Source organism: Anser brachyrhynchus, assembly GCF_964034855.1.
Source record: "Anser brachyrhynchus genome assembly, chromosome: 27".
NCBI lineage: Eukaryota > Metazoa > Chordata > Aves > Anseriformes > Anatidae > Anser > Anser brachyrhynchus.
This window is the reverse complement of record NC_137720.1, coordinates 3,352,790-3,376,094: the sequence shown is the minus strand read 5'-3', so window position 1 is coordinate 3,376,094 and position 23,305 is coordinate 3,352,790. Positions and strand designations below refer to the sequence as shown.

The 23,305-nt window shown below is 66.1% G+C and overlaps 1 protein-coding gene across 7 annotated transcripts in view; it reads left to right on the top strand.

Annotated features, from left to right (window-relative positions):
• Positions 1-301: 301 nt before the first annotated feature.
• ATP2B4 (ATPase plasma membrane Ca2+ transporting 4) overlaps positions 302-23,305 on the top strand; it is a 45,093-nt gene continuing 22,089 nt past the window's right edge. For 2 of the 7 annotated variants that reach the window (XM_080568853.1, XM_080568855.1), the window contains exons 1-3: positions 302-509; positions 18,618-19,078; positions 22,637-22,834. In XM_080568853.1, the coding sequence (XP_080424979.1) occupies positions 18,883-19,078; positions 22,637-22,834 (394 nt within the window). In that variant the 5' untranslated portion in view covers positions 302-509; positions 18,618-18,882. Of the gene's footprint in view, positions 510-4,144; positions 4,282-4,815; positions 5,095-18,617; positions 19,079-22,636; positions 22,835-23,305 lie in introns of those variants that run through there. The other 5 variants (XM_080568852.1, XM_080568856.1, XM_080568850.1 and 2 more) reach the window with 4 other exon arrangements.

Below are 23,305 nucleotides of genomic sequence, written 5' to 3'. Positions count from 1 at the left end.
CTGGGGGGGGGGGGGGGCACACTGCAGGGCTGTGCATGCACACACCTCCTTGGGGGGGGGGGGGCATATCAGCACAGCCCAAAGCGGGGGGCACCCACACCCCAACGACGATGGTGGTGGTGGGGGGGGGGTCCACGGCGCTGGGCGGGGGGGGTGCGCATCACAACCGCCCCCCCCCCCCCGGGGGGGTGTTTGCACGGAGGGGTCTTGGAGGTGGGGGGAGGGTGGGGGGGGGGGGTGGGCGAGGACCCCTCGTGCCCCTCCCCGTCCCCCTTAAGCGGCGGCGGGGCGGGCCGCCACCTTAAGAGGGCCCCTCCCCCGGCGGGCTGGGGCCGGCCCGGCTCGGCACGGCTCGGCTCGGCTCGCCGCGGGTTGCCATGACAAGCAGTTTCTCCCGCTAGCTCCGGAGCTCGCCGCCGCCCTCCTCCTCCTCCTCCTCTTCCTCCTCTTCCTCCTCCCATGGCCTCCCGGGGGGGCTCCGCCGGTAGCCGGGGCTGGGCGCCGAGCCGGTGAGTTTTGGTTTGGTTTTTTTTTTTTTGGGGGGGGGGTATTTTTTTTTGGGGGGGTTGTCCCGGTTGCATGCGGCGGGGCCGTGCCGAGCCGGGTAAACGTGGAGGGGGGGGGGGGGGGTCGCAGCAGCTGCCCCCCCCCCGGTAGGAGGAGGGGACCCCCCCCCCCCCTCCAGCCCTGCAGCTGCTGCTGGCCCCAGGAGGAAAAGGGACGGAGCGGGGCCGGCAGCGCAGCAGGTGGGATGGGGGGGCTAAAATGGGGGGGGGGGGGCTGTGGGCTGTGGGGGGGGGCTGTGCTGGGTCTTGGTCCCTTCTCCCCCCCCCCCCCCCCCGGGGGGCGATGCGCATCCCCCAGGCTCGGCGCTGCGCGACCCCAAGTGGGGGGGGTCCTTTGGGGGGGGGGGTCTTTGGGGGGGGTGAAGGTCTCTGGGGGGGGTCTTTGGGCAGGGGTGAGGGTCCTAATGGGGGGGGTACACCCTGTTATTTTGGGGGGGGGGGGGAAGGAGCACTGCCTGCGTCCTGCAACTTGTTGCTCGCCCTTTTTTGGGGGGGGTCGGGGTTACGGGGGGGGGTGGGTGTGGGGCTGCCGGTCCCGCCTGTGGCCGTGTGGAGGTGCTGGGGGGGGGGGACACGGGGCCGGGGGGGGCAGGCAGGAGGAGGGGGGGGGCAGGATGCGGCCGCTGCCTCCAGCCCCGGGCACGCCGCAGCCTGGCAGCGGGGCCGGAGGGATGGGCAGAGGCAGCGCAGGGCGGGGGGGGGGGGGGGGGGCAGCGCCTTGCGGCAGCCCAAGGACGGTGCAGGGGGGGCTGTCGTCTCGTGTGTCCCCCCCCCCCTTAAAAAAAAAAATAAATCCCTTTCCCTTGGGGGCTGCTCGCAGCTTGCCCAAGGCAGCTGATCGCATCTACAGCAGGACTGGGGGGGGGGGGGGGGGGGGGGGCAGAGAAGAATGGGGGAAATAGGGGAAAACCGAAAAGCGGTGAGGCTGTGGCCCCCGTGGCCAGCAGCTCTGGCTCCTGCCCCTGCCTCCAGCTTTCTGCAGCGAGGTCCTGGATCCGCAGTGCTCCGTCACCCCCGGTGTCCACCAGCACCCCGAGCATCCCCCGTGGGCGCACGGCACCCCCCGGCCACGACCCGCCGGGGTTTGGGGGTCCCGGGGTGCCGGTGTGGGGCTGGGTGCCCCCCCCCCCCCGCATCGCCAGAGGCGAGCTGGGTGCTGGGAAGGGCGCGGGAGGAGGGACAATAGGTTATTGTCCTCTTATCTCTGGAGACCTGAGCTTGGGTGGGGGCTCGGTTTGCAAACCTCAAAGCCACGCAGCCTGTTTGCGCCCGGCGGGGCGGAGGTGGGGGTGCTGGGGGTGCTGGGGGGCACCGCTCCGGGTCCCCACCCCGCGTGGCTGCGATGCTGCTGCGCTCCTCCGTGGCACGCCGGGCTCGTGCTGGCTGCGTGGCTCCAGACGGTGCCCTCGACCTCAATCTTTCGCTTCCCCGAGCGCCGAAACGCACCCGAATTATTTCGTGGGGAGCGGGAGGAGCGGACCCCCCCGCGTCCCTCCGGTCCCACCCTGCCGCAGGGCTTCGTCCTGCGGGCAGCCCCTGGGTGCCCGGCCCTAGGAATTGCCCCCCCAGTCCCCTCAGGGTGGCTTTGGTGGCTGCAAGGTGTCCCCCCCCGGCCACAGGTCGTGCTCTCCGGGGATGAATGGAGAGAGCTGGTGGGGGGGTCCTGGAGGCCTCCCAAAAGCCGCGTGCCCTTTGCTTCCCCGCAGCCGTTGACTCTGCTCTCAGATCCGTCGTTTCCCTGCCCCGTGCCAAAGCCGGCGCAGCACCGCCGTGATGGAGGAGGTGCCCGTGCCCGCTGCGTTCGCCTGGGCAGGGCACCGGCGCGGCCACGCAGAGCTTCCCCATTCCTCCAGCGGTCCCGGAGCGCCGTGCCCAGTGCCGTGCCCAGCCCCTCGGGGCTCGGGCTCCTTTCGTGACCCACCCTCGCCCGCAGCAGGGCCGTGGGTGCTGCACAGGGGACGCCTTTGGGACCCCAGCACGGTGCTGGCGCCTTCCCCAGGGAGCCGAGCTCGCTGGGGCGATGCTGCCGGAGCTGCAGGTAGAGACTTGAGAGGGCGCGGGGTGGTGTGGTTGCCTTTTTTTTTTTTTTCGGTATTTTTTTTTTGGTTGAGACGGTGACGGAGGGAATTCCCTGCGCTGGCTGGCGTGCCGTGCCGTGGGTCTGGCTCCTGCAGTGCCGGGGATCCCCGTGCTCGCCGGCGCCGAGCCGCGCGTCCTGCCCTGCGCCGTGCCCACGGAGCTGGCACCCGGCGCTGGGAGCGGCCGCGGGGCAACCGCAGGTCCTGGGCAGGGTGAGTAACAGCAGGGAGGGACTGCTGCTCCTCCACGCCATTGTTGTGCAGCAGAAAGCACCGGGGTGGAGCTGCGCACGGAGTTTCCCCCTTCCCCAGGGCCTTCCCTGGCTGCCCTCAGGAGCTGCCGGCACCCTCCCTGCCCGCACCGTGGCTGCGGGTTCCCTGCATGCTCCCTGCTCACCTCCTTGTATTTATACATATATATATATACATAAATAAAATATATAGGTATTTATCCTCGCTAGGCCGTGAGTTTACCCACAGCCCCCGTTGCAGCTCCAGGAAAGGAGCCTGCGGGGATCTGGGGGGCGCGAGGAGCCCGGCGCCGAGCGGCGGCTCTAGGGCGAGCAGCGGTTCCCCTTATCTCCTGCTCCCCTTATCTACCGGCTGCTCCCCTTATCTGCTGCTCCCTTTATCTTGCTCCCCTTATCTACCTTCTGCTCCCCCCCCCCCCCCTCCCCGGGGCTCCCGGGCCCCTCCCCGGCGGGGGCAGGCTGTGCCGCGCTCGGCAAATCACCGCTGCTCTCCGAGCCGGGGGACGCCGCGGTGCCTCGATGGGCTGCGGGTCCGGAGGGATGGCCACCGCGTGCCCCGAGAGGTGCCACCTCCTCCGGCGTCCCCAGATCCCTCTGTCTCTCTCATCGGAGGCCGCTGGGATGGGAGCCAAGCGGGCTCGGGGACGCGGCGTGAGGCCGGGAGGCGGCTGCCTGGTGGCTGGGGGAGGTGGATGGACGCGGCGGTGGCGTTGCTGTCGCACGGGTGGAGGACCGGTGGAAGAGGAAAGAAATCGGCCTGGGTGAGCTGGGGAATCGAGCCCGTTCCTATTGCCCTTGTGCCGTGGCCAGGAGGGACCGAGGACCCGTCCCGTGGTGCTGGAGGTGCTCCTGGGGGAGGCAGGTCCCAGCTCTGGGCGCAGTGGGAGGGGAAGGGGCTCCTCTCCCTGGCCTCCCTGGGGAAAAATCCTCCCTCTGTGCAAAATCCTCCCTGCTACGATGAGGGGGGGACCGCAGTGACCGGCTGGGGGGGGACACGCGGGTGGTGGCACCCTGTCCTCCCTGCCCCGCTCACGTCCCGGGGTGCAGGTCCACGGTGCAGCCGTGGGAGCCCCGCTCCCTGCTCCCCGCCAGGGCTTTCCGAGCCTCAGCTAATGAAACGTCCGACTTTGATGTTTTAATTAGTCGCTTTTGGCTTTAGTGCGGAGGGATAATAGAGTTTCTGTGGACTTATAAATCCTGCCCCTCGATTTGTTCGTTAGAAAAGGGGAGGGAAAAAAAAAATAAAAGCTAACCCTGGGTAGGGAAAGGAAGAAAGCGAAGGCAGGAGACATGCGGAGCGCATGACGAGCGGCTGGTGTGTCACTCGCCGGGATGGGGACTCTTTAAAGCGCTAATTAAGCAACCTCGATCCTCCGAGGGCTCCCCGTGAGTAACAGCTGAGTGCGGTGCCCTCCTGCCTGGGAGCTTCTGGCTCTTCGGTTTTACCTGGGGGAGCCGAGGTGTGGGGCTGGGCGTTGGGGTGCGGGGTGCCCTGGGCAGGAGCATCTCTGCCCGTGCCACGGAGCTGCTCTGGCACGGCCACCCCGGCACGGGGACAGGGACCTGGGGGACCCTGGCACGGGTGTGCGGGGCCACGGAGCGCTTCCAGGGTGCCCCCATGGGGGGCCTGTCCTGTCCGCAGCCCCCGTGCCCCCCGCACAGGCTGGGGTACGTGGGGACTCCTCGGCAGGGCGGTGGAGGCCGAGTGCAGGATTTGGCCGCCTGTCCGCGCTTCTTTGTGCCGGCGGGGAAACTTTGGCTTCCGTGGCAGGGATGAGTCGGCAGCCGGGCACCAAAAGCCAAAGGACCCGGGCGCTCCGGCGTCCCCAGGCTGCGACCGCCGTGTTGCTGGCATGCAGATCTCTATCCTTTTAATTTTTTTTTAATGCAATTAATGTATATTTTCCCCCCTGTCAAAGCAATCGGGGTCTGCTGGACGCAGCGAGCCGCTGGGGTGCCTGGGCAGCGCGTCGGAGCCCTACCCGGAAGAGTTTGGCCGGCAGGGGATGGGGAGGGAGGAATCCGATCCCGATCCCTCCCGCTCGCCGACGGGAGCCGAGCGCGGCGCTTCCCGGGGCCCCGTGCTGGGCCTGCCGCTGCCCCCGTCCCGGCAGCCGGGGGGGGGCTGCACCCTGCGTCCCCCTGACTCCTCCGCCGTCGAGGCCGCTGCCGGCTCCTCTTTGTCTCGGGTGCGCAAAGGTCAGCCCTGCCCGGCGCGGCGCCGTCCCGTAGGGAGCTGGGAATAAGCCGGAGCCTTGTGCCGCGGGGTCCTGACCCCAGCATCCTCCTCCTCCTCCTCCTCCCCACGCAGAGGAGGAAGGCTTGGTGCTGGGGAGCATCGCTCCGCTCCGTGCCGATGCTGGCCGGGGGCTGTGTCTGGTGACGGGGGGGGCAGTGGGGAGGGCTGAGACCCGAGGCGGTTGCTCCAGCGGTGACAGCCCCAGAGCCTCCCCCTTGGCCGGGGCTGGGAACCGAAAGCGCCGCTCGTGGCTCCTGCGCTCCCCGGGCTAAAAATAAGCTCGCGGCGCCGAGGCTGCTCGGCCCGGGGGGGCTGCTGAGAGCTCGGCCCCGCCGGGTGCTCGCGGGGTCTGGCCGGGGCTCGCCGCGACCTTTGCTCTTTGAGCTGCGGATCCCCCGCTCGGGTTTTCAGGTCCGGGCTCAGATTTCGGGCAGAAGGCGGCCGATTTGGAGCGCCGCTTCCTAAGATGCTAATTCAGGACCCCGCTGGGCAGCTCGGGCTCCGTTGTCCCCTTGCTTTCCCCGGCCGTGGTGTTTGCCCTCCCTCTCGTGCAGCTTTTTTCACCTTCTCCCTGCTTATTCCCGCGAGTCGCCGAGCTCAGAGGCGCCGATGCTCCGTCTCTCGCCCCGGCCCTCCCGGGTACTCAGCGGCTCGGCGCTCCGGCTTTTTCTCTCTTCCTTCCCACCTTCTTGCAAGCGACTTAAAAGCAACCCCGGGTTAGTGATGCGCTCGGCTGCTCCGGGCAGAGCTCGGGCTGCGCCATGCGGATGCTTTTTACCCGGCGGTGGCAACGCCGCTCACGTCCGCGTGCCGTCCGTCAGGCTGCCACCGCCGCGGGCAGCCGAGGGACGCGAGGACACGCGAGAAGATGGCTCAGGCCTCCGGGCAGCGTCTGCCTCAGCTCCCTTTGGAAGCCCCAGCCGTAAGGTTTGCTGTGATAGCTGAGCTCGGGGTGACGCGGGAGGGGGACGGATCCGGGTGTGATGTGCTGGAGGTGCCGTTTGGGGCAGGGGCTGTCCGGGAAGCTCCTGGTACTGGGTGCACCCACCCGGGAGGAGCCACACATTTCTTTGGAGAAAAACCCTGTGAGCACCAGCAACGAGAAAATATGGGGTGAAATATCCTGATCGGTAGCACCCGGCTGGCATTGGAGGAGCCGCAGGAGGGCTGCGGGAAGGCAGGGCTGTGCCTGGCGAGGGTCACGTTGCTCGTGCCGGTCCTGCTGCTGCAGAAGAGGAGGAAAGCTGCAGCAGCAGCCCGCTGGTACGCGTTACTCAGCGCCGGGATTTATCCCGCGTCCGGGCGGAGAGACCTGGCTGCCTCTGCCCGGGGGCACTGGGGAAACGGGGCGGGGGGGGGGGGGGGGGGGTGAATCAGCTGCGGAGAGCTGGGACCGTAAACCCGGCTTGGCTGTGGAAAAACTGAAAGCGCGGCTCCTCTTTCCTGGGTGTCCTCGTGCAGACGTGGCTCTGAGTCACCGCATCCTGCCCGATGCCGCCTGGGGAAAGCGCAGGGGCCGGGAGCCGCGGGGCGCTGCGGGGCCGGGCTGCTCCCCGAGCCGGTGACACCGCGGGGACCCCTCCCGTGACCCGAAACACCCGCGTCCCCCCGGCCGTGCTGCAAAAGTGTGAAAGTGCCCAGCCCGCGTTTTCCAGGGTGACTAGTGCCGGCTATTTTTAGTCGTCCAGGCTCGGCTAAATGATGTCTTTTGAGTTTTATTTGAGGGAGGAGGGGTGAAGCGGGGCTATTTCCCAAGTGACGAATTGCTTGCGGAGCTGACCCCAAATGGACTCTCCAAAACCAAAAAGGGCCGGAACTGCTGAGTGCTCGGGCAGTTTCCTTCTTGGAGAGCATCGTGCTGCGCGCCTCCCCGAGCGAGCTCCTTGGGGAAGGAGAAATTCGCCTTCCCTGGGGGGAAACCTAACCTCATCCCGCTACCTGCTCCTGCGTCCCCGGGGGATGCGCTGTGCCCCCGAGGACCAGCCCCGGGAGCGCCGTTCTGCTCCGCAGGGGGTTGACTCTGCGGGCTGCTCTTCCCATGGGCGGCTGGAATTGCTCGGGTGTGTGCCGGGTGCCAAAACGCAGCCGAGCGCGGCTCCCGGAGGAGAGGCTGCGTTGCCTGCCGGGGAAGGAGGCTGGAGCCGTGCTCTGCAGGTGCATTTTTCGGGGAGGCTCATCCAGGGTGGTGGAGAGGTGGCTGCTCGGGTACCTGGTGGGTGCTCGAGGGCTGGGTGCCGCTGTGGGCTGGGCTCTGGTGAGCCCAAATCCTTCAGTGTCGCGTTCTGCCTCCGCTCATCGCTGGGTTCTCTGGTGTTGAGGCTGTAGTGCTATCTCCTGCCCTGCTGCCTTTAATCTCGTTTAATTCATTGCGTCCCTTCTTGGCGTTGTTTTTTCCTCTCCTCCCATCTCTCCCCGTCCATGCCTGCCATCTGCAGACGCGCTCGGCTGCCGTGCGCCAGGCTTCACCTCGCGCTGACGTCCTGCGCCGCGTTTATCTGCCTGCCCGGGGTGGAGCAGGCGGCGTTTCCTTGTTTTTCTCTTCCCTGCAGCATCTGCATGTTTCTCTGCAGGGCAGCGGCCGGGGGAATCCTCTCGCTCCTGCAGTTGAACGTGAAATGCATCAAATCCGTGCAAGACGCTGCAGCTCGCGCTTCTGCGGCGCGGGGGGGGGGGGGGGGCGCGTGCGGGGTCTCTGCTGCCCTCCCCGGGCAGATGCCGCCTGGAGGCTCGCGGTGTTTCCTGCCCTGCCTGGCACCCTGCTCGGGGGACTGTCCCTTTTCCCTTTGGAAAGGACAATGAGGGATCCTCCCTTCCTCCTGCCGCTGCTCTGGCCGCAGCTGCCTGCAGCCTCGCTGTTTTCCCAGCCCTGCAGCGTGCGCAGGAGCCTTGCTGCGGTCCTGCCCCGCTCGAGGGATGGCTTTGGGAAGCAGGGACCCGGAGGAGAGGGCAGGGCTTCCCCAAACCTCTCTCTGCCCTGCAGCAGGAGGTCGATGGGCAGGACGAGGAATCCTCTCCCACCCCGGTGCCGTGCCCCTTGGCTCAGTGGCAGCGAGCGGGGAGCCAGCAGCCGGCTCAGCGCCGTCCGCTCGCTTTATTCCGGGCAGATCCTCTGGCAGCAGAACGCCCCGATCGCTGCCGTAATCTCCTGCCCGATCGCTGCTAAAGCCGCTATTATCCCCAGATTAGTGCCGGAGCTTCGATACCCACCTGCACCGCGCCTCTGCTAGGCGGGGGCTGCCGGAGCCGCGCTGCCCGCGGGTCCCGTGAGCGCGAAGCGGTGACCGTCCCGCTGTCACCTCGGGCGACCTCGTGGCTCAGGGGCAGTTTGTTCGGGGGGCAGGGAGCGCTGCTCGGCCATTTTAGGGCGGCTGGGGCTGTGCTAGCTGGGGCACGGCTCAACGGGGGGCTTGGGGTGCTGCACCCCCATTTAATGGGGTGTCCGTGGCAAGGGGGTGCCCTGAGCATCGCGCCTGGCTCAGCTGCTGCGAGGGTCGCTGCCCCAAGCGGAGCTGCCCAAGCTGGTTGTTTCTTGGTGTTGCTGTGGGTTGACGGCAGGGTTTTAGTGGTGTGAGCTGCAGGTTTCCATCACTGCAGGGTGCAATTTGTGGGCACGAAAGGTGCGTGCACGCGGTGACAAAATCTGGGAGGTGGGCGAGTGCCAGCGGGGCTGGGAGGCGCCCTCAAGCTGGGGGGACACCTGTGGGCAGCAGGAGGCTCGCCGGCAACTTCATGCTGGCCCTTGAGGACAGAGCTATCCCAGTGCCTCTGGGTTACTGGTGCAACTGGGAGCTGCTGGGGCAGTGCCAAAAGCACAGCAGGAGGGAGCATGGGGGCCTTGGGGCACAGCGCAAGGAGGGCGCTGGGTCACGATGGGGCCGGGCACAAGGGCGTGTGTTGGGGGACGGGGCCATGGGTCCTGTCCAGTTTGGGGACACCGAGGGGGGGCTGCCCCCAGCTGCCAGCACCCGTCGGTGATTTTGGGGCTGGCGCAGAGCAGCGCAGCCCGGCGTGAGCCTCTCCGCGAGGGCTGAGCCTCGGCAGGGCGACTCTAAATCTATCGGCGCTTTAATGAAAGCACGCTAACGGTTTTCAGATGCATTGACACCTAGCGTAGGCAGAGGACCTAATAACTCGGGGAATGTGTTAGCTGCCTGTGGATTACCTTGGGGCAGTGGCTGGCACTTGTGGGAAGTGCAGCTCTAACAAAGAGGCTTTGAAGAACAGACCCGGCGTGCGCTTTCCCTGCTTGGCCCCGAGTGCTCTCCCCACACCCCCCCTGCCCTGGAGGTGCAGGACGAGGGGGTGCCCCGAGGCATTGAGGGCTGGGATTTTGGCTATGGGAGAGCCGGGGGGCAGCAGTGGGGTGAGGGCTGGGTGCTGCGTGGCTCACCCCGTGCGTGGGGTGGGTGCCCCCTTGCCCCCAGCCTCTCCGTCCCAACCCCGCTGTTCGGCTCCGGCACCGTGCCAGCGAGCCCCTCTCCTCGCTGCCATTTCCCTCCCCATTCCCTCATTTAGGGCTTTATTACTTTTCATTTTTTTTAAAGCGGATTCCTGCTATTTGCTTAAATAGCTGCTCCTCCAGCCCCGGGCCGTGGGGGAGCCTGGTGGGGCCGGGGCGTGCGCGCACGCTCCCGCGATATTTTGCATTATCCTGAGCAACTGGCTCGGATTAGCTATTCCTTCCCCTGCCCCTCCCCGTGCTCTCTTGGCCCATCTGGCTCTCCTCTCTTATTTATTGGTACATATTTTCCAGGCTCTGATTTGCCTCTTCTGCAAAGCCGCCGCTCTGCCCAGATTTGATCTCCTGATGATATCACGGGCTTCGCTCGGCGAGGGTCTAATTTGGTGCCGGGGATGCAGGGCTTTCTTCCCTCGTATAAATATTGCCTTTTGGTCTTCTGCGTCGCTCCCTCTCTCCCTCCCTCCCTTTAATTAGACTTCTTACTGCATGGAACAGTTTGCAGTTATATATGGAAAACAGCCTACACTTTCCCAGGAGCGGGGCATGTCGGGAAGGGAAGCGGCGAGCAGCCGGCGCGCTCGCCCTGGGAGCGCGGGTGTTTTTCCTATCGCAGGCACGCTTCTGCCGGCGTTGCTTTTTTAACCCTTTTGGGGCGAGGAGGGGGGCTCGCAGCCCCCCAGCCTGGTTGCTTACCTTTCCCTTTTATCCTCCCCAAATCCCCGCTGTTTGTTTGGAGCTCCGAATGGAGAAGCCCGGACGTGCCGGTGACGCAGCGTGGGGGAAACCCGCGAGCACGGGTGGTAGAAGTTACCGGTGATGTGAGCCGGAGCCGACACCGTCGGGAGCAGTGGGGACGGCCACCCTGTCCCCAGCCCGTGCAGCAGTGTCCCCTCGGCCGTGTCCCTGCTGCTGGCCTTGGCGTCGGGCACCCAGCTTGGGGACGTGCCCCCGGAGCCGTCCCTGCTGCCCTCCAGCGCTGGGGTGGCCAGGCTCGTTGGGGTTCCCCTCTGCTGGGGTGCACCCACGCTTTGGGGAGACCCCGGGCATCAAGCCGCTTGCTTGCTCCGTGGTGCCAAACAAGCTCTGCGCCCCCTGCCTCAGTTTCCCTTGCTGCGAACAGGAGGGATTTTTTTTATCGCTGTTTATTGTATTTTTTTGCGCGTGCTCTCTCTTTTCGCCCAGGAAGCGGCTCGTCGCGCCGGCGGAGAGGTTAGTGCTGCGCGCCCGCCGCCGGCATCGCTCCCCGGGGACACCCCGCGGTGGGGCAGGGGGCTCAGCCTCCCCCCCCCCCGATGATGAAGGGCCCCCCTGCAGCACGCAGGGAGGGAAACCAAACCCATCCCAAGGGAGAGCCTGGCCGTGGGGTGTCCCGTGTGGGTGCTGGGGTGCATGGGGCCGGTGGGGCGCTCACCGACCCCACGGGTGGCAGCAGACACAGCCGATGCTTCGCCCGGCTGCTGCTGGAGGAAGTGGCGGGGCCTATTTTAAGCCCCCGGGGATGTTCAGGGTAGGAATCCCCTCTCCCTGTGTAATCCTGCTAAAAATACCATGGCTGTACCCATGCGCCCCGGCCGCTCGCTCTCTGCTTCTCCGGGTGTTGTTTTGCCTGCGAGACGCCCTCGTGCTCCGTGGGTCGGTGCCTGCCTGCTACTTTATTTTATTTTAAGCCGAGCTGTTTCTCCTCTCCCTGAAGAGGGTGCAGGAAGGTGGGAGTCGGGACTGCCGGGATCTCCTCCCGGCTGGAGGCTGGCGGGGGGCTGCAGCTGCCCCCGGCACCTCGCTGCCTCAGTTTCCCCACCCGTTTATGGGGCAAGGTCTAGCTCCTTCCAGGCTGTTGCCGTGCTCGTTAACGGACTGTAATTAATCCCCTCCTGCACGCAGGGCTGCTGTTACTGGGAATGAGATGTGTCGGAGCCACGGGGAGCTCTGGTTCCTGGGGCTGCGGCAGTCGGAGCCCAGCAGGTTCCCAAATCAGGCCGGGTGGGGGGGCCAAGGGGCACCCCCAGGACTCGGCGCGGGCTGGCTCAGAGTGGCGATGGATGTGCACCCGGTGGCCAAATCTGAGGGGTATCTGCGGGGAGCAGGGTGAAGGGGGGGGACAGCGGGGATGGAGCTGGTCCAGGAGCCTGGTCCTGGTTGTTGGGCCAGGGTCTGGGGCTGCCCCTGCCCCTACAAACGGCTGCGGGGCAGGGAGCACCCCGTCCCTTAGGGAAGGGCTCCTGGCTCCCCCCGTCGGGCTTTCTGCATGCCTTCTGCTTTAATCCCACCCTCGCGGCCTGCGCCCTCTCCTCTGGAGCGTGTCTCCTCTGGCCTGGCTGGCACTGATGTCCGCTTCTGAGCGACATCCCCGGCCTCTGCGCTTCGGGAGCCCGGCCTCCGAGCATCCCCGTGCTGGGGGCTCGCTGGGGGCTGCGGGGCGACCGGCCGAAAACCCGGGGCCAGGTCTGCGGCGGGGCCGGAGCGTAGCGGAGGCGCTGTGGGGTGCCAGCGCGGGACAGAGCTGTCCGCCCCGCTCCCCTCGCCGCGGGGCAGTTGCACAACGGATCCAACGGGGTTTGGAGGAGAAGGGGAGGATGAAAAAAAAAAAAAAAAAGAAAAAAGCTCGAGTTCAAGTTGCCCAATAGTTGGCCAGCTGCTGCCTTATCACCGCACGTGGTGCCTGCGATGCCGGGGCAGGAGGAACCAGTTTCCCGGTGCTGAGCGGGAGGGAGGAGCAGGGGATGAAGGCTGGGGCTCCGCACCAGCCCGGCACGGTTGGACACCACCAGCTTCGACGTCGCAGCCCCCAGCCCCAGCATCCGTCCCTCTCTCAGATGCCCCCGGGGCTGCAGCACCCTCCGAAGGCGCCCGACCCTGGGGGGGCTCCAGGTATTTGCGTGCAGCAGAGGCTGGGGCTCGCTTTGGGCCTCCTCCTGCATTCCTCCCCCTGCCCGACGGCTGCGCTACCTTGTAAAGCACAAAAGAATAATGAGAGGAGCCCGTGTGATTTAGTGCAGGCGCCGGGAGAGAAATACCAAGGCCTTAGATGGAAACATTCCCCTTGACAGCTCGCCTGGAGACTCCCTCCGATTTTTTTTTTCTTTTTTTTTTTTCCACCCCCCTGAAATTCCTCTGCCCGCGGTGGCGCGGGGAAGCCCGGGGGCGCGGGCAGATTCCTGAGCCCCCAGCGCAGAGGCTCCTGCTCCCGCCACGCGCCGGTGGCTTCGGCACATGGATGCCCCGTGTGGGAACCCCGGGGCCGGCTCCGGGGCTGGGATTTTGGATTTCGGGGTGCTGTGCTGGGGGGGGGGGAGCTGCGTCCGAGCTTGTCCCGCGGTGCCGCAGCGCGTCCGGTGCTCTCCTGCCTCTTCGCCGCTTCTTTTGCAAGAGGCGATTGCTGCCTTGGGCGTGCAACAAACCAGTTCTCCTACCTGAGTGAACAGGAGGCGAAATAGGAGCAAATGTGAGCGGCAGCTTTAATTAGTGGGCTGCTGGCAGCTGCTCGTGCCCCCTGCGGGGGGATGCACCAAGCGGCTGCGCTCCTGGAGCAGGTTGCATCTCGCTGCCCCTCGCCTGCGCCCTTCTCCTTCCCCTTGGTGTTTCTTGGTGGCTCAGCCACCATCCCGTCCCTCCAGCTCACTGCTTTTCGGTCCCTGCAGCCCTGTGGGAGGCGGAGGAGGAGGAGGAGGAGGATGCGTGATGGTGCGAGGCTGCTGGGGTGCAATGCTGCTGCTGCATCCACCGGGGTCACGGCCGCGTGGTTCGTGCCCCCGTGGCAGCTGTGCGGGGCGGGCGCTGCGCCCTTTCTGTCGCCCCCCCCAAAATCTGTGTGGTTTTGGGGGTGTCTTGGTGGGGATGGGGTTGGGGTCAGCTCTGCCTGGGCTGGGCTGGGTGCCGGAGGGGATCTGGGCTTCGTGGAAGCGGGGAGCAGCTGGTGGCTTGCTGCCTGTGGGGATGAATGTGTGAACCCCCTGGGGGTGGCAGCTCTTGGGGACGTGAGCCCTGACCCATCCAAGTCCCCTACCCGGGCACTTGGCATCGGCCCGGTGCACGGGTGGTGGCTGCGTGGGAGCCTGCTCCACGTGGGAATTGGGGAATTTGACGTGCTCGGGTCCCCCCCTTCCTACAAGATGAAGGCTGGGAGCTTCCTCCCCCTCGGTGCAAAGGGCACAAGGGGTCTCCCCAAATCACCGGGGTCTCCCCAAATCACCGGGGTCTCCCCTGCCTTTTGGCTCTTGCGTTTCCCCAGCTGCCGGGGACATCCCCGTGCGCGCACCCCAGGGTGCCTGCAGCCTCCCACGCATCAGGCAGCTGCAGGTTGGGTGGCACCGGGGGGGGGGGGGTTTCCTGCTGGCGGGTGCCCCGCAGCCATCGAATGCCACCGTCCCCTCCCCTGGGGCTCCGTCAGCCCGCGGCGAAGGAAGCGGATGCTGCGGTGGGAGGTGGCAGCAGGGAGGGGACATCCCGTGGGGGTGCCCCGTGGCGGGGGGGGATGTTGGGGCACCCCCAGATCAGGGGAAGGAGCAAGGAGGGCCCGATCCTGGCGTGATTGGGGAGCAGGAGCGCTCGGAGCGGGTCCCATTCCCTCGTTGCACGGGTGCTGGTGCAGAGATGGAGCCGCCCAGGCGATGGGTGAGCGCGAGCCTGGTGGGGTCTGTCTGGGGGTGTTTTGGGGTGTCCCTGCTCTCTTACCCGCTCCTCTCACCCCACCGCACGGTGCGCGGCCGCTTTCCGTGGCATCAGGGCGGAGGGCTGAGGTTCCCACGCCGTGACCTTCGCTGCCTGCTGACAGCCCTGACCCTGCCTCTCGTCCTCCTGGGCCGAATCGCTCGGTCCCGAGGGTGGGAATCCTCCGGAGGACGCACCGGGGGCTGCGCTGACCCCCTCGGGATCCGTGCGCCGTGCCCCCGGAGCGTGCCGTTTGCAGCCACGAACCAGCTCAGCGATTTCCGAGCACCTCTCCCCCGAGGAGCGTTAGTGCACCGGGGGGAGTTAACGTGCTCGGAGCCGCCTTGGTTTCCTCGTGGGTGTCCGGTGCCGGTGCCGGAGGGGTTAAGCGCGGCGCTGGGCGAGGGGAAGGCTCCCCATGGGTGTTGCTGGGAACGAGGAGCGGAGCCGAGCGTGCCGCTGCCATCTGCACATTGCGATTTGGTGAGTGTGCGGGGAGGGGCCGCGCGCCCCTGCCCCGGGGCTCCCCGGCCCCCCAATTCCTTCTGGGGGGCGGGGAACGGGGACGGTGCGGGGTGGGTGGCGGTGGGCGGCTGCGGTGCTGCTCCAAGCATGTTGGGGGGGGGGGGGGGGCAGAGAAATGCCCAGGGGGCTGCTGCTCGCCCTGGGCACGGCGCTTTGGCCAGGGGGGCCCTGAGGTGGGAGTCGGGCAGAGCGCCGGGGGGGGTGGTTGTGCCCTTCCCGAGCCCCCCCCCCGGGCTGGCCAAGAGCAGCTCCTGCCCTGGGCTTTTGGATCTGTTGGAAGCAGGCAGGGTGCGTCGCGCGGAGCTGCCCGCTGAGTGTCCCCGTTGTGTGTCCCCGCGTGCGGGGCTCCCAGCGCACCCCCCAAGCTCTTGCTCCATCCCCACGGCAAGGGGCTGCAGCCCAGCAGAGCCCCCCCCCCCCACTGATTTATCTCCTCTCCAGCAGCTCCTCGGCTCAATGGGGTCCATGCATGGTGGGAGCAGAGCTGGGGAGAGCAGTTCAGTCTATCCCTGGATGCTTTTTTTTATTTTTTTTTTATACATATATATTTTTCTCCCCATTTGGCAACACAAGCAGCATCCCTGGCACAGCTTTCCGTGGGCTTTGCCATGGCAACCTCCAGCAGCCAAAAGCTGCGGAGGAGACGGGCTGGGGCAGCGGGGCAGGTGCTTGGGGGGGGGCAGGAACTCCATCAAAGGGGCCGAGGTTTGCTTGGGGGGGCCTCATCCTGCCCAGCCGAGCTGGGGTTTGTGGCTCTGCTCAGCCCCGGGTAGGTGGGGAGGCAAATGGGTTTGGTTTTCCTCCCCATGGGGTTGAGATGTTTGGGGCTTTCTGGAGCAAAACGCAGAGGAGATTTTCCCCATCCTTTGTGGGTTTAATTAAAAAAAAAAAAAAAAGCCAGCAGCTGAGCTTGGTTGGGTTGGCTACCAGGTGCACGGCGCTGGGCTCGCTGTCTGCCCGCTCCAAAACGGGGAGGATTCGCCTCAATCTGCAGCACGGGGACACGGCGAGTGCTGATGGTGGAGTCCCAGGAGAGCAGGGGACCCGCGGCGGCATCCCGTGGCGTGGCAGCCCCGGGGCTCGTGCTGGGGAATTTGGGTTCCCGAGCGGGTTTGCAGGCGCGTCCCCGTGTGCCTGCTGCTCTCCGTCGGCCCTGCAACAGCTGCCCGAGCAGGCGGCGCAGCGAGCCCTCTCGGGGCTTGCTTTGGAGGTGTCACGCAGGACGTGCCCGGCTGATTTTCACTCCAGCTTGGCTTTTTCTCCCTGGGGAGGGAAGCCGTGAGCCCCCGGCACGCGAGCAGCGTCACCGCGGATCGTGCCGTGGATGCGCTTTGTGATTTTTTTGGGGGCTGGGAGCACCGCCCGGGCTGCTCGCAGCGCTGGTGCCTGCAGGATGGGGTCCAAACCCTACATCCTTGTCCCTCTCTGAGCAGCCTGCTTCCTCTCCCCCCACGTTTAGGGGCAGGCGGGCTCCTTCCCTCGCACCGGTGGCCACCACGGCGCGGGACGGTCACGCCGGCGCACACCCAGGGCCGTGCTGGCCCCGGCGCAGGCGTGCGGCCGCTCTCCCCGGCCGGGCCGGAGGTGTAACGCAGCCGTTTATTATTCCGGGCAGGTTCGTCTGCAGCACTGCATCGGCTTCACGGCTCCCTGGCAGCCGCTGCCTCCTCCCTGCCTGCTCCCTCCGCTCCGTGCCCCGTTGTCCCCGTCCGGAGCGCCTCCTTCCCGCTGCCACCACCGAGGTCCTTGTCTGTATGGGGACACCGGGAGGTGACACGGCAGCGCTGGCCGCTCCTTCGGGCTCCCTGGCTGCGTCCTCCCACCTCCACCCCGTGTTTTCTTGCTGTGGGACGTGTCTGCGGGGTGCCCAGCGTCCCGTAACCTCTGCCTCCCTCGCTGTCCCCACTTCGGAGAGCCCGTCTCCCTCTGCAGCGCCTGGAGGCTCGGGAAACTAATTACTGAGCTACGGCCAGCCTGCTGAATGCTGCGGGAGTCGTTAGGCACTCATTAGTGTTAGGTCTTTGAGAAGCTTCAGCGCAGCTCTCCACTTGCCTGGGACTGATCCTTCCCGGGACGGATCCTGCCCAGCCCAGCCAGGGGGGTGCAGGAGCCCGTCCTGTGCCGGCAGGACGGGGCAGAAATGGGCCAGGAACGGGTCTGGGACGTGGGACCGTGCTCCGTCCCCAAGCTCTGGGGCCAGGGGGTGCTCAAAGAGCCGCCCCCTGCCAGGTCCCTGCTTTCTCCTTGACCACCGGAGCGAGTCCCAGGGCTGGTGCTGCAGTGGGCAGGAGCTCGCCGCCACCCCGGGCAGGTAGCGATGGGTGCCCCGTGGCTCCTTCGGGGGTAATTACGGGCTAGGCCGTCAGAGTATTAATTAGCCGCCTTTCTCGTAGCCTCTCAGCTCCCTTCAGAAGATGTTAGTGATTGTGAAAGTGGGGGAAAATTAGTGCGCCGAGGTGGGGGGGCATTATCTTTTTTTTTCTGTTGATCAGCGGGAGTCTGCTTAATTGCATCAGCCGTCTCCTGCCTCCCACCGCCGGGCGCTTTCACGCCGTTAAATGACGGAGGAGCTCGGCTCCCCGAGGAGCTGCGCGGGGCGACGGGGCTGGGCACGGCCAAGGATGCCGCTGCTCCAGCTCGCTCCCTGCTTTATGGGGTCGGGGGGCAGAGCCAAGGCAGCATCCCCATCCCGTTTCCACCTCCGGCTGGTGCATGGGACCCTCCCGTGGCGGGCCCCTTGGTGCCTGTTGCCTCCTGATAACTCCGTGGCCACCCGGGCGTTACCGGTGGAGAGGGACCGGTGTGGGGGGCCAGGCCGTGGGGCAGGGAGGGGGCTGCTTTTTTTTTTGGGATCCTGCTGTTTCAGGGGTTGCTGAACTGGTACCGTTGGGGCTGGAACTGGGGGTGTCTGGTGTGGAACCGCCCAGGCTGGTGGGTTTGCAAAGGGTGGTGGTCGGTGCTGGAGGCCGAGCTGGGGAGCGGAGCCAGAGGGGGCCTTTGGCAGAGGGAGCCCTCGATCCCCTGGTCCTTGCCGTGCTCCAGCTCTCTCCGTGTCCCCGGTGGCCACCAGCACCGTTCCTCCTGCTCCTGGTGCTGCTGTGGGATCCCTCAGCCCTGGGGAAGGGGGATGCTCACAGATTTTTGGGGTTCTCCCACCCTTGCAGTGGGGCTGGCAGCGGCTGGGGGGCTTTAAGGGATCCGGCTCCTTGCAGGCTGCGGGGCGAGAGCTCGAGCAGGGCACAGAGGGAGAGCCGAGAAGGTGCCATTAACGCGAAACCCTCTTTATTTCGGAGAAACCTGCGGGTTTTAGCGGTTTCCTGACAGATCTCTCGGCGCTCAAAAGCCTGCTGGGTGCTGCGAGCCCCTTTCTGTCGGCTGCCCTGGGATGCTTTTGCTTACCTGTTGCCAGCGCCGTTACCAGGCGCTGCCTCCCCGGGACCGCGGGGCGGAAACAGCTGTTTTCCACTGCCGAGCTGTATTTTTAAACCCAGCTCAATGGGAGCATTTTCGGGGCCGGCCAGCTGTGGGCTGAGCGGAGAACCACCTGGCCGCCCTTCCTGCCCGGCGGGCTGGGCCGAGCTCAGCTTTCACCGGGGTTTTTTTTTTCCTCCAAAAAAGCCAAACCTTGGGGTTTTGGGGCAGAGCTGCTTTTTTTTTTTTTTGCTTTTTTCTGTAGCAGAGCCGGGCGAGCCCGCGGTGCCGCCGTGCGCCTCCGAACCGTGCCGCCTCCTCTTCCTACCCGTACCCATCCCGCGGGGGCTGCGTGCGTCCGGCCGCGGGCCCCCCCGACGACCCCCTCCTCCTCTTCCCATCCTTTTTTATTTATTTATTTTTTTTTTTTTTTCGCAGCTCCAGTTGCTGTGGTATCCAGGGAGCCCTCCTCCTGCCGCGGGAGATGCACGCCGGGCGTTGCTAAGGTTGCCTCCGCGGTAACATGCGCATCCTGTTTACACCTGCATCCGGAGGAGAAGGGCTCGGCTAGAGGCACCGCTGCGCCCGGGCAGCCCCCAGGGACCCCCGCGGGGCCGCCCCCAGCTCCCTCCCCAAAAAGCCGCAGCCTCGCGGCCGGCCCCTGCGTCCCGGCGCCCCGCGGCGCCGCTGCCGCCGGGTCGAGATGACGAACAACGTGGCCGACCACCACCCCGGGAACTCGGTCGCCGAAGGCAACCATGAGGGGGACTTTGGGTGCTCCGTGGCGGAGCTCAGGAACCTCATGGAGCTGAGGAGCGCCGAGGCGGTCGCCCGGCTGAACGACTCCTACGGCGGCGTGCACAACGTCTGCAAGAGGCTGAAGACGTCGCCCGTCGAAGGTAAGCGGCCGGCCGGCGAGGTGGGATGGGTTGGGGAGCTCGTGGCTGGAGCTGTCGGGCTCGAGTCGCTCGGGGCTGAGCTCAAAGCGCGGTTCCGTCGCGCCGGGCATCCTCTGTGGGTCTTGGGGACGTGGGTCCATGCCTCCTGGTGAAAATAGGATGGCTGGTGGGGTGTGAGGGGTACAGGGCTCTTCTCCCAGCCCTGCTGCTGCCCCGAGCGTGGTGCTGGCCTTTCTTCTGTTTCATAATTCGCAGCGCTGCACGGGATGTGGGTGAAGGGGGTTGTAAAGGTTGGAGAGCGCTCAGCGGCATGGGGACCTTGTGTGTGGTGGGGGCATCTCGGCCAAAGGACGGGCAGCACGTCCCCAAGGCGCTGATGGGGACGGGGAGGTGCCCGTAGCCCCGTAATTTTAGGGCTTCTTCAGTGTGAGCTGGAAGCCTGGGTTTGGGTCCACCTGAGCATCGTAGGTTTGAGCGGTGGTGGCCGGTTTGGTGCTCCCCTGGGGGCGCTGGCTGCTATTTGGGGAGTTTGGGTGGAAGGACGTCACTTCTCCTCCCCGTCTGCCAGGGTGGCGTTTGTGGGGCCCCCTATATGGAAGCAGGGCCGGGTGCTGAGGCTCCCAGCCTGGGGTGTCTTTGGGTGCACCCCCTCCATGGTGTTCAAGGGGTTCTCCCCCCGTACCCCTTTTTTTCCAGCACCACAGTGGGCGTGTGGGGTGGGGACGTGGGATGGGGACGTGGCCACGCCACGGCCCCGCAGCCTGGCAGGCTGTTGTCGCTGGGGCTGGGAGCTGGGGTTAGCGTGTTTCCCAGCTGTGAGCGGGACCGGGAAGGGGAGACAATCCCGGGATGTCATTAGAGAAGGGGGGGGAGTCCCGATGGAAATACCAAGTCCTGACCGCAAAACAATGCGCTTGGCCGTGCCAAAAGGTGAGCGCGCTTTTGGGGGCGGGAGGGGAGCGGGGCGGGGAGGGAAGCAAACCCAAAAGGCCCTGGTCTGGGAGCTCAAGTAGTGAAGGGACGCCGCGTGATCCCGATTCAGTCCCTGCTTCCAGGCCTGAGCCCCTGCTCCGCACACGGCTGTTGCTTTGGAGGTGACCCCTGTGGCTTGTCCCAAACCCCGTCTTATTGAGCCCAGAGAGCAGAAGGAGGTTATTTCCTATGAGCTGGGATATTATTAGGAAAAGTGAAAGCCCAAAGCACTGCTTGGCTCCTGCCGTGCTGCATTTGCCTCCCTGTGCTCCATGGGGAGCCCGATGCGTGTGTGATGGTGCCCAGCGAGGGAAGCCCCAGAAGAAGGGAGCTGCAAGCCCAGCGCTGCGCCCTGCCCCGATAATGGCCGGGTGGGATGCCCTGGCCAGGTTTTAGGGCAGGATGTGCAACCTAGGGGCTTCATCCTCATAGGGGGGAATCTCCCCGTGCGCAGGACGTGCAACCTGGGGGCTTCCATCTCATAGGGTGGGATCTCCCCGTGCACCACTGGTTTTGGCAGGGGTCTTTCCAACACGGGGGTCTCCTCTTTGCCTTTTGCCCAACGAGGTCTTGGTGGACCCCAGCCCCTCGGGGGTCCTGAAGAAGGGGTGACCCCTTTCTCCCCGTGCCCACTGCACACCCGTGGGGGCCCAGCCCGTCCCCGACCCCGCTGCTGGGCATCCTGGGGTGGGAAGGGGAGCGGGGCGGCAGCGCGCAGCAGGGCTGAGTCACCGCTCGGAGCGGCTCCCGCCGGTGTCCCCTGGGCGACGAGTTGTGTCGGCGAGTACCGCCCTGACTCACCGCGCTCCTCGTGGCAGCTCCGGGGCCGCTGCCTCCTTCCCGGCCTCCGCCCGCGGGGCTGCAGCGAGGAGCCTGGCGTGGGGGGCCTCTTCCTGGGGAGGCTGGCCCTGCTGTGCCGAAAAGCAGCTTTGCTTCTGCTCTGCCAAGGTCTCCCGTGCACCCTGCTGTCCTGCTGGGGGGGGGGGGGGTAACCAAAGATCTAGGTCCTAAAAAGGAGGAAAATGGGTGAATGGTGGTGGGATCGTAGGAGAAGCCTCCGCAGAGAGGTGGAGACTGGGTGGGGAGGTTCATCCTGGGGTCCCTGTTAGTATCCAGGTCTCTTCCCTGGAGAAGTACAGAGCTGCGGTGCCTCCCCTGCAGCAACTACACAGGCACTTTGCCCTCCTGCTGTAACTTGTGGCCTCCACCCCAAATTTCTCACCTGCTGCCCCCCTACGGGGTCCCATCCAAACCCTGCTGTGGCCCCAGCGAGGAGCGGTCAGCTGCTGGCCTCGCTGCATGCCTGTTGCTCTTTGCAACCCTTCCTGCCCATACAGATAAATTAAAATCCACCCCAACCTCATTACCCCATGAGAGTGGGAGTAATTAGAGGGTGGGGGATAGACCCTGGAGGCGCTCCCAGGTGGGTTTGGAGGAGCCACGTGTGCGCCCTCGGCGGCATCCCATGCATGCCGAGCCTCCCAGCTGTGACGCCGGCGTGAGTCAGGCGCGGCGGTTAGCGACGTTCAGCGATGCTTAGCGAGATTTTCCATCCCCGCCGCCGCATGGGCTGGGCTCGGGGAGGCCACGGGGGCCGGGAGATCCCGGGATTAGGGCTGGGTGGGGATGCACGGGCTGCTCCGCCAGCGCGTCCCATCCCCGCAGCCGTGGGAATCGTCACGGTGGGGGGAAACGGGGCGCATCCTGCCGCTGCCTCCAGCTGGGCTGCGATGGGGAAGTGGCCCCGGGGTGGGGCGCGGCGCCGCCAGGCTGCTCCGGGCACCCATGGGTGCCCCAGGGCCGGGCGTTACAGCCCCTGCCCGGTGCATTTCGGGAGCTGGCAGCAGCCCCGGCTGCTCTTAAGGTGGAAAATGCAGGGGCTCGGCACGGGGCTGCATTAAGGTGGTGCTGGGCTGGGGGGGCTGCACTTGCCTTGTCCCCCCCCCGCACAGCTCTTTGGTGCACGGGGAGGCAGCGGGGCCGAGTGCTCTCCCCATTGCTGTGTTGCTGGAAGGCTGCTGTGCTCCGCCACCCCCTGCAACCCACAGGAACGGGTTCAGCCCCCCCAAAACCCAATTCCCCCCCCATTTTTTTTTTCCTGCTCTCCCCTCTCCGGTGCAGCCAGGCTGAGCAGCAGCAGCACAGATCCAAGCTGTCCTATTCCTTTCCTAGCTCCCACCACCCATCCCAAAGCAGGAGCAGCCCCCGGGTCGTGCCGTCCCCCATCCGCCGTGGGGCTTGGCGTCCGCCGGGGTCGGAGACGCTCCTGCGGCGCTCCCTGCTGCTTCCCCTTCCCCGAGCTGGCAGGAGAGAGGCATCAGGTGGCTCTGACAGCTCCGAGCGCCGCTGGCGGTGCCAGATTTACGGTTAATTTGCTGCAGCGTGTAAACAAGCCGGCCAGCGCCAACTGGCATTAACTGCGGCACCGGGGAGCGGCGGCTCCGTGCCCGCCCTGGGTGCCCCTCGCCGGGCTGGTGGCAGGAGCAAAACCCAGGCTCCGCTCCTCTCTGCAGCACCAGAGCCATTCGGTGAGGACGTGGAGGCAGCGCTGTCACTCGGTCTCATTTCTCGCCGTCCCCTCCCCAGGTCTGTCCGGGAACCCGACCGACCTGGAGAAGAGGAGGCAGGTGTTCGGCCAGAACTTCATTCCCCCCAAGAAGGCCAAGACGTTCCTGCAGTTAGTGTGGGAGGCGCTGCAGGACGTCACGCTGATCATCTTGGAAATAGCAGCCATAATCTCCCTGGGCCTGTCCTTCTACCACCCCCCGGGCGGTGACAATGAACGTGAGTCCCCGTTGGGCTTTGGGATGAGAGCTCCCCCCGTGGGCGCCCCCATCCTGGTGGTGCCTCGGAGCCGTGCTGCTCCTGCTGTCCCCTTCGATGGTGCCTTCTCCCCATCCTCGGGGCCCTTGGTGTCATCCCACACGTGTCAGGGGACGTGCAGTGGTGGATGTCTGGGCAGAGCTGTCACCGTGGTGCTGCTCCTTGCTGTTCCCCAAGGGATGCTCAGGGGGCAAGGGGTCTGTATGGTCTGGTGGCTTCCCAAATCCCACGTGGCTTCTTCTTTGGTTTGGGACAAGGTGTCCTTTGGTAACTCCCCCAAACCTGGCAGCGCTCTTCCCAGCCATGGTGCCCCATGTGAGCGATCCTAGGATCATTAGGGTTGGAAAAGCCCTCCAAGATCATCTGCTCCAACCACCCCTACCACCACCGTCACCCACTGACCCATGTCCCGAGCACCACGTCCAACCTCTC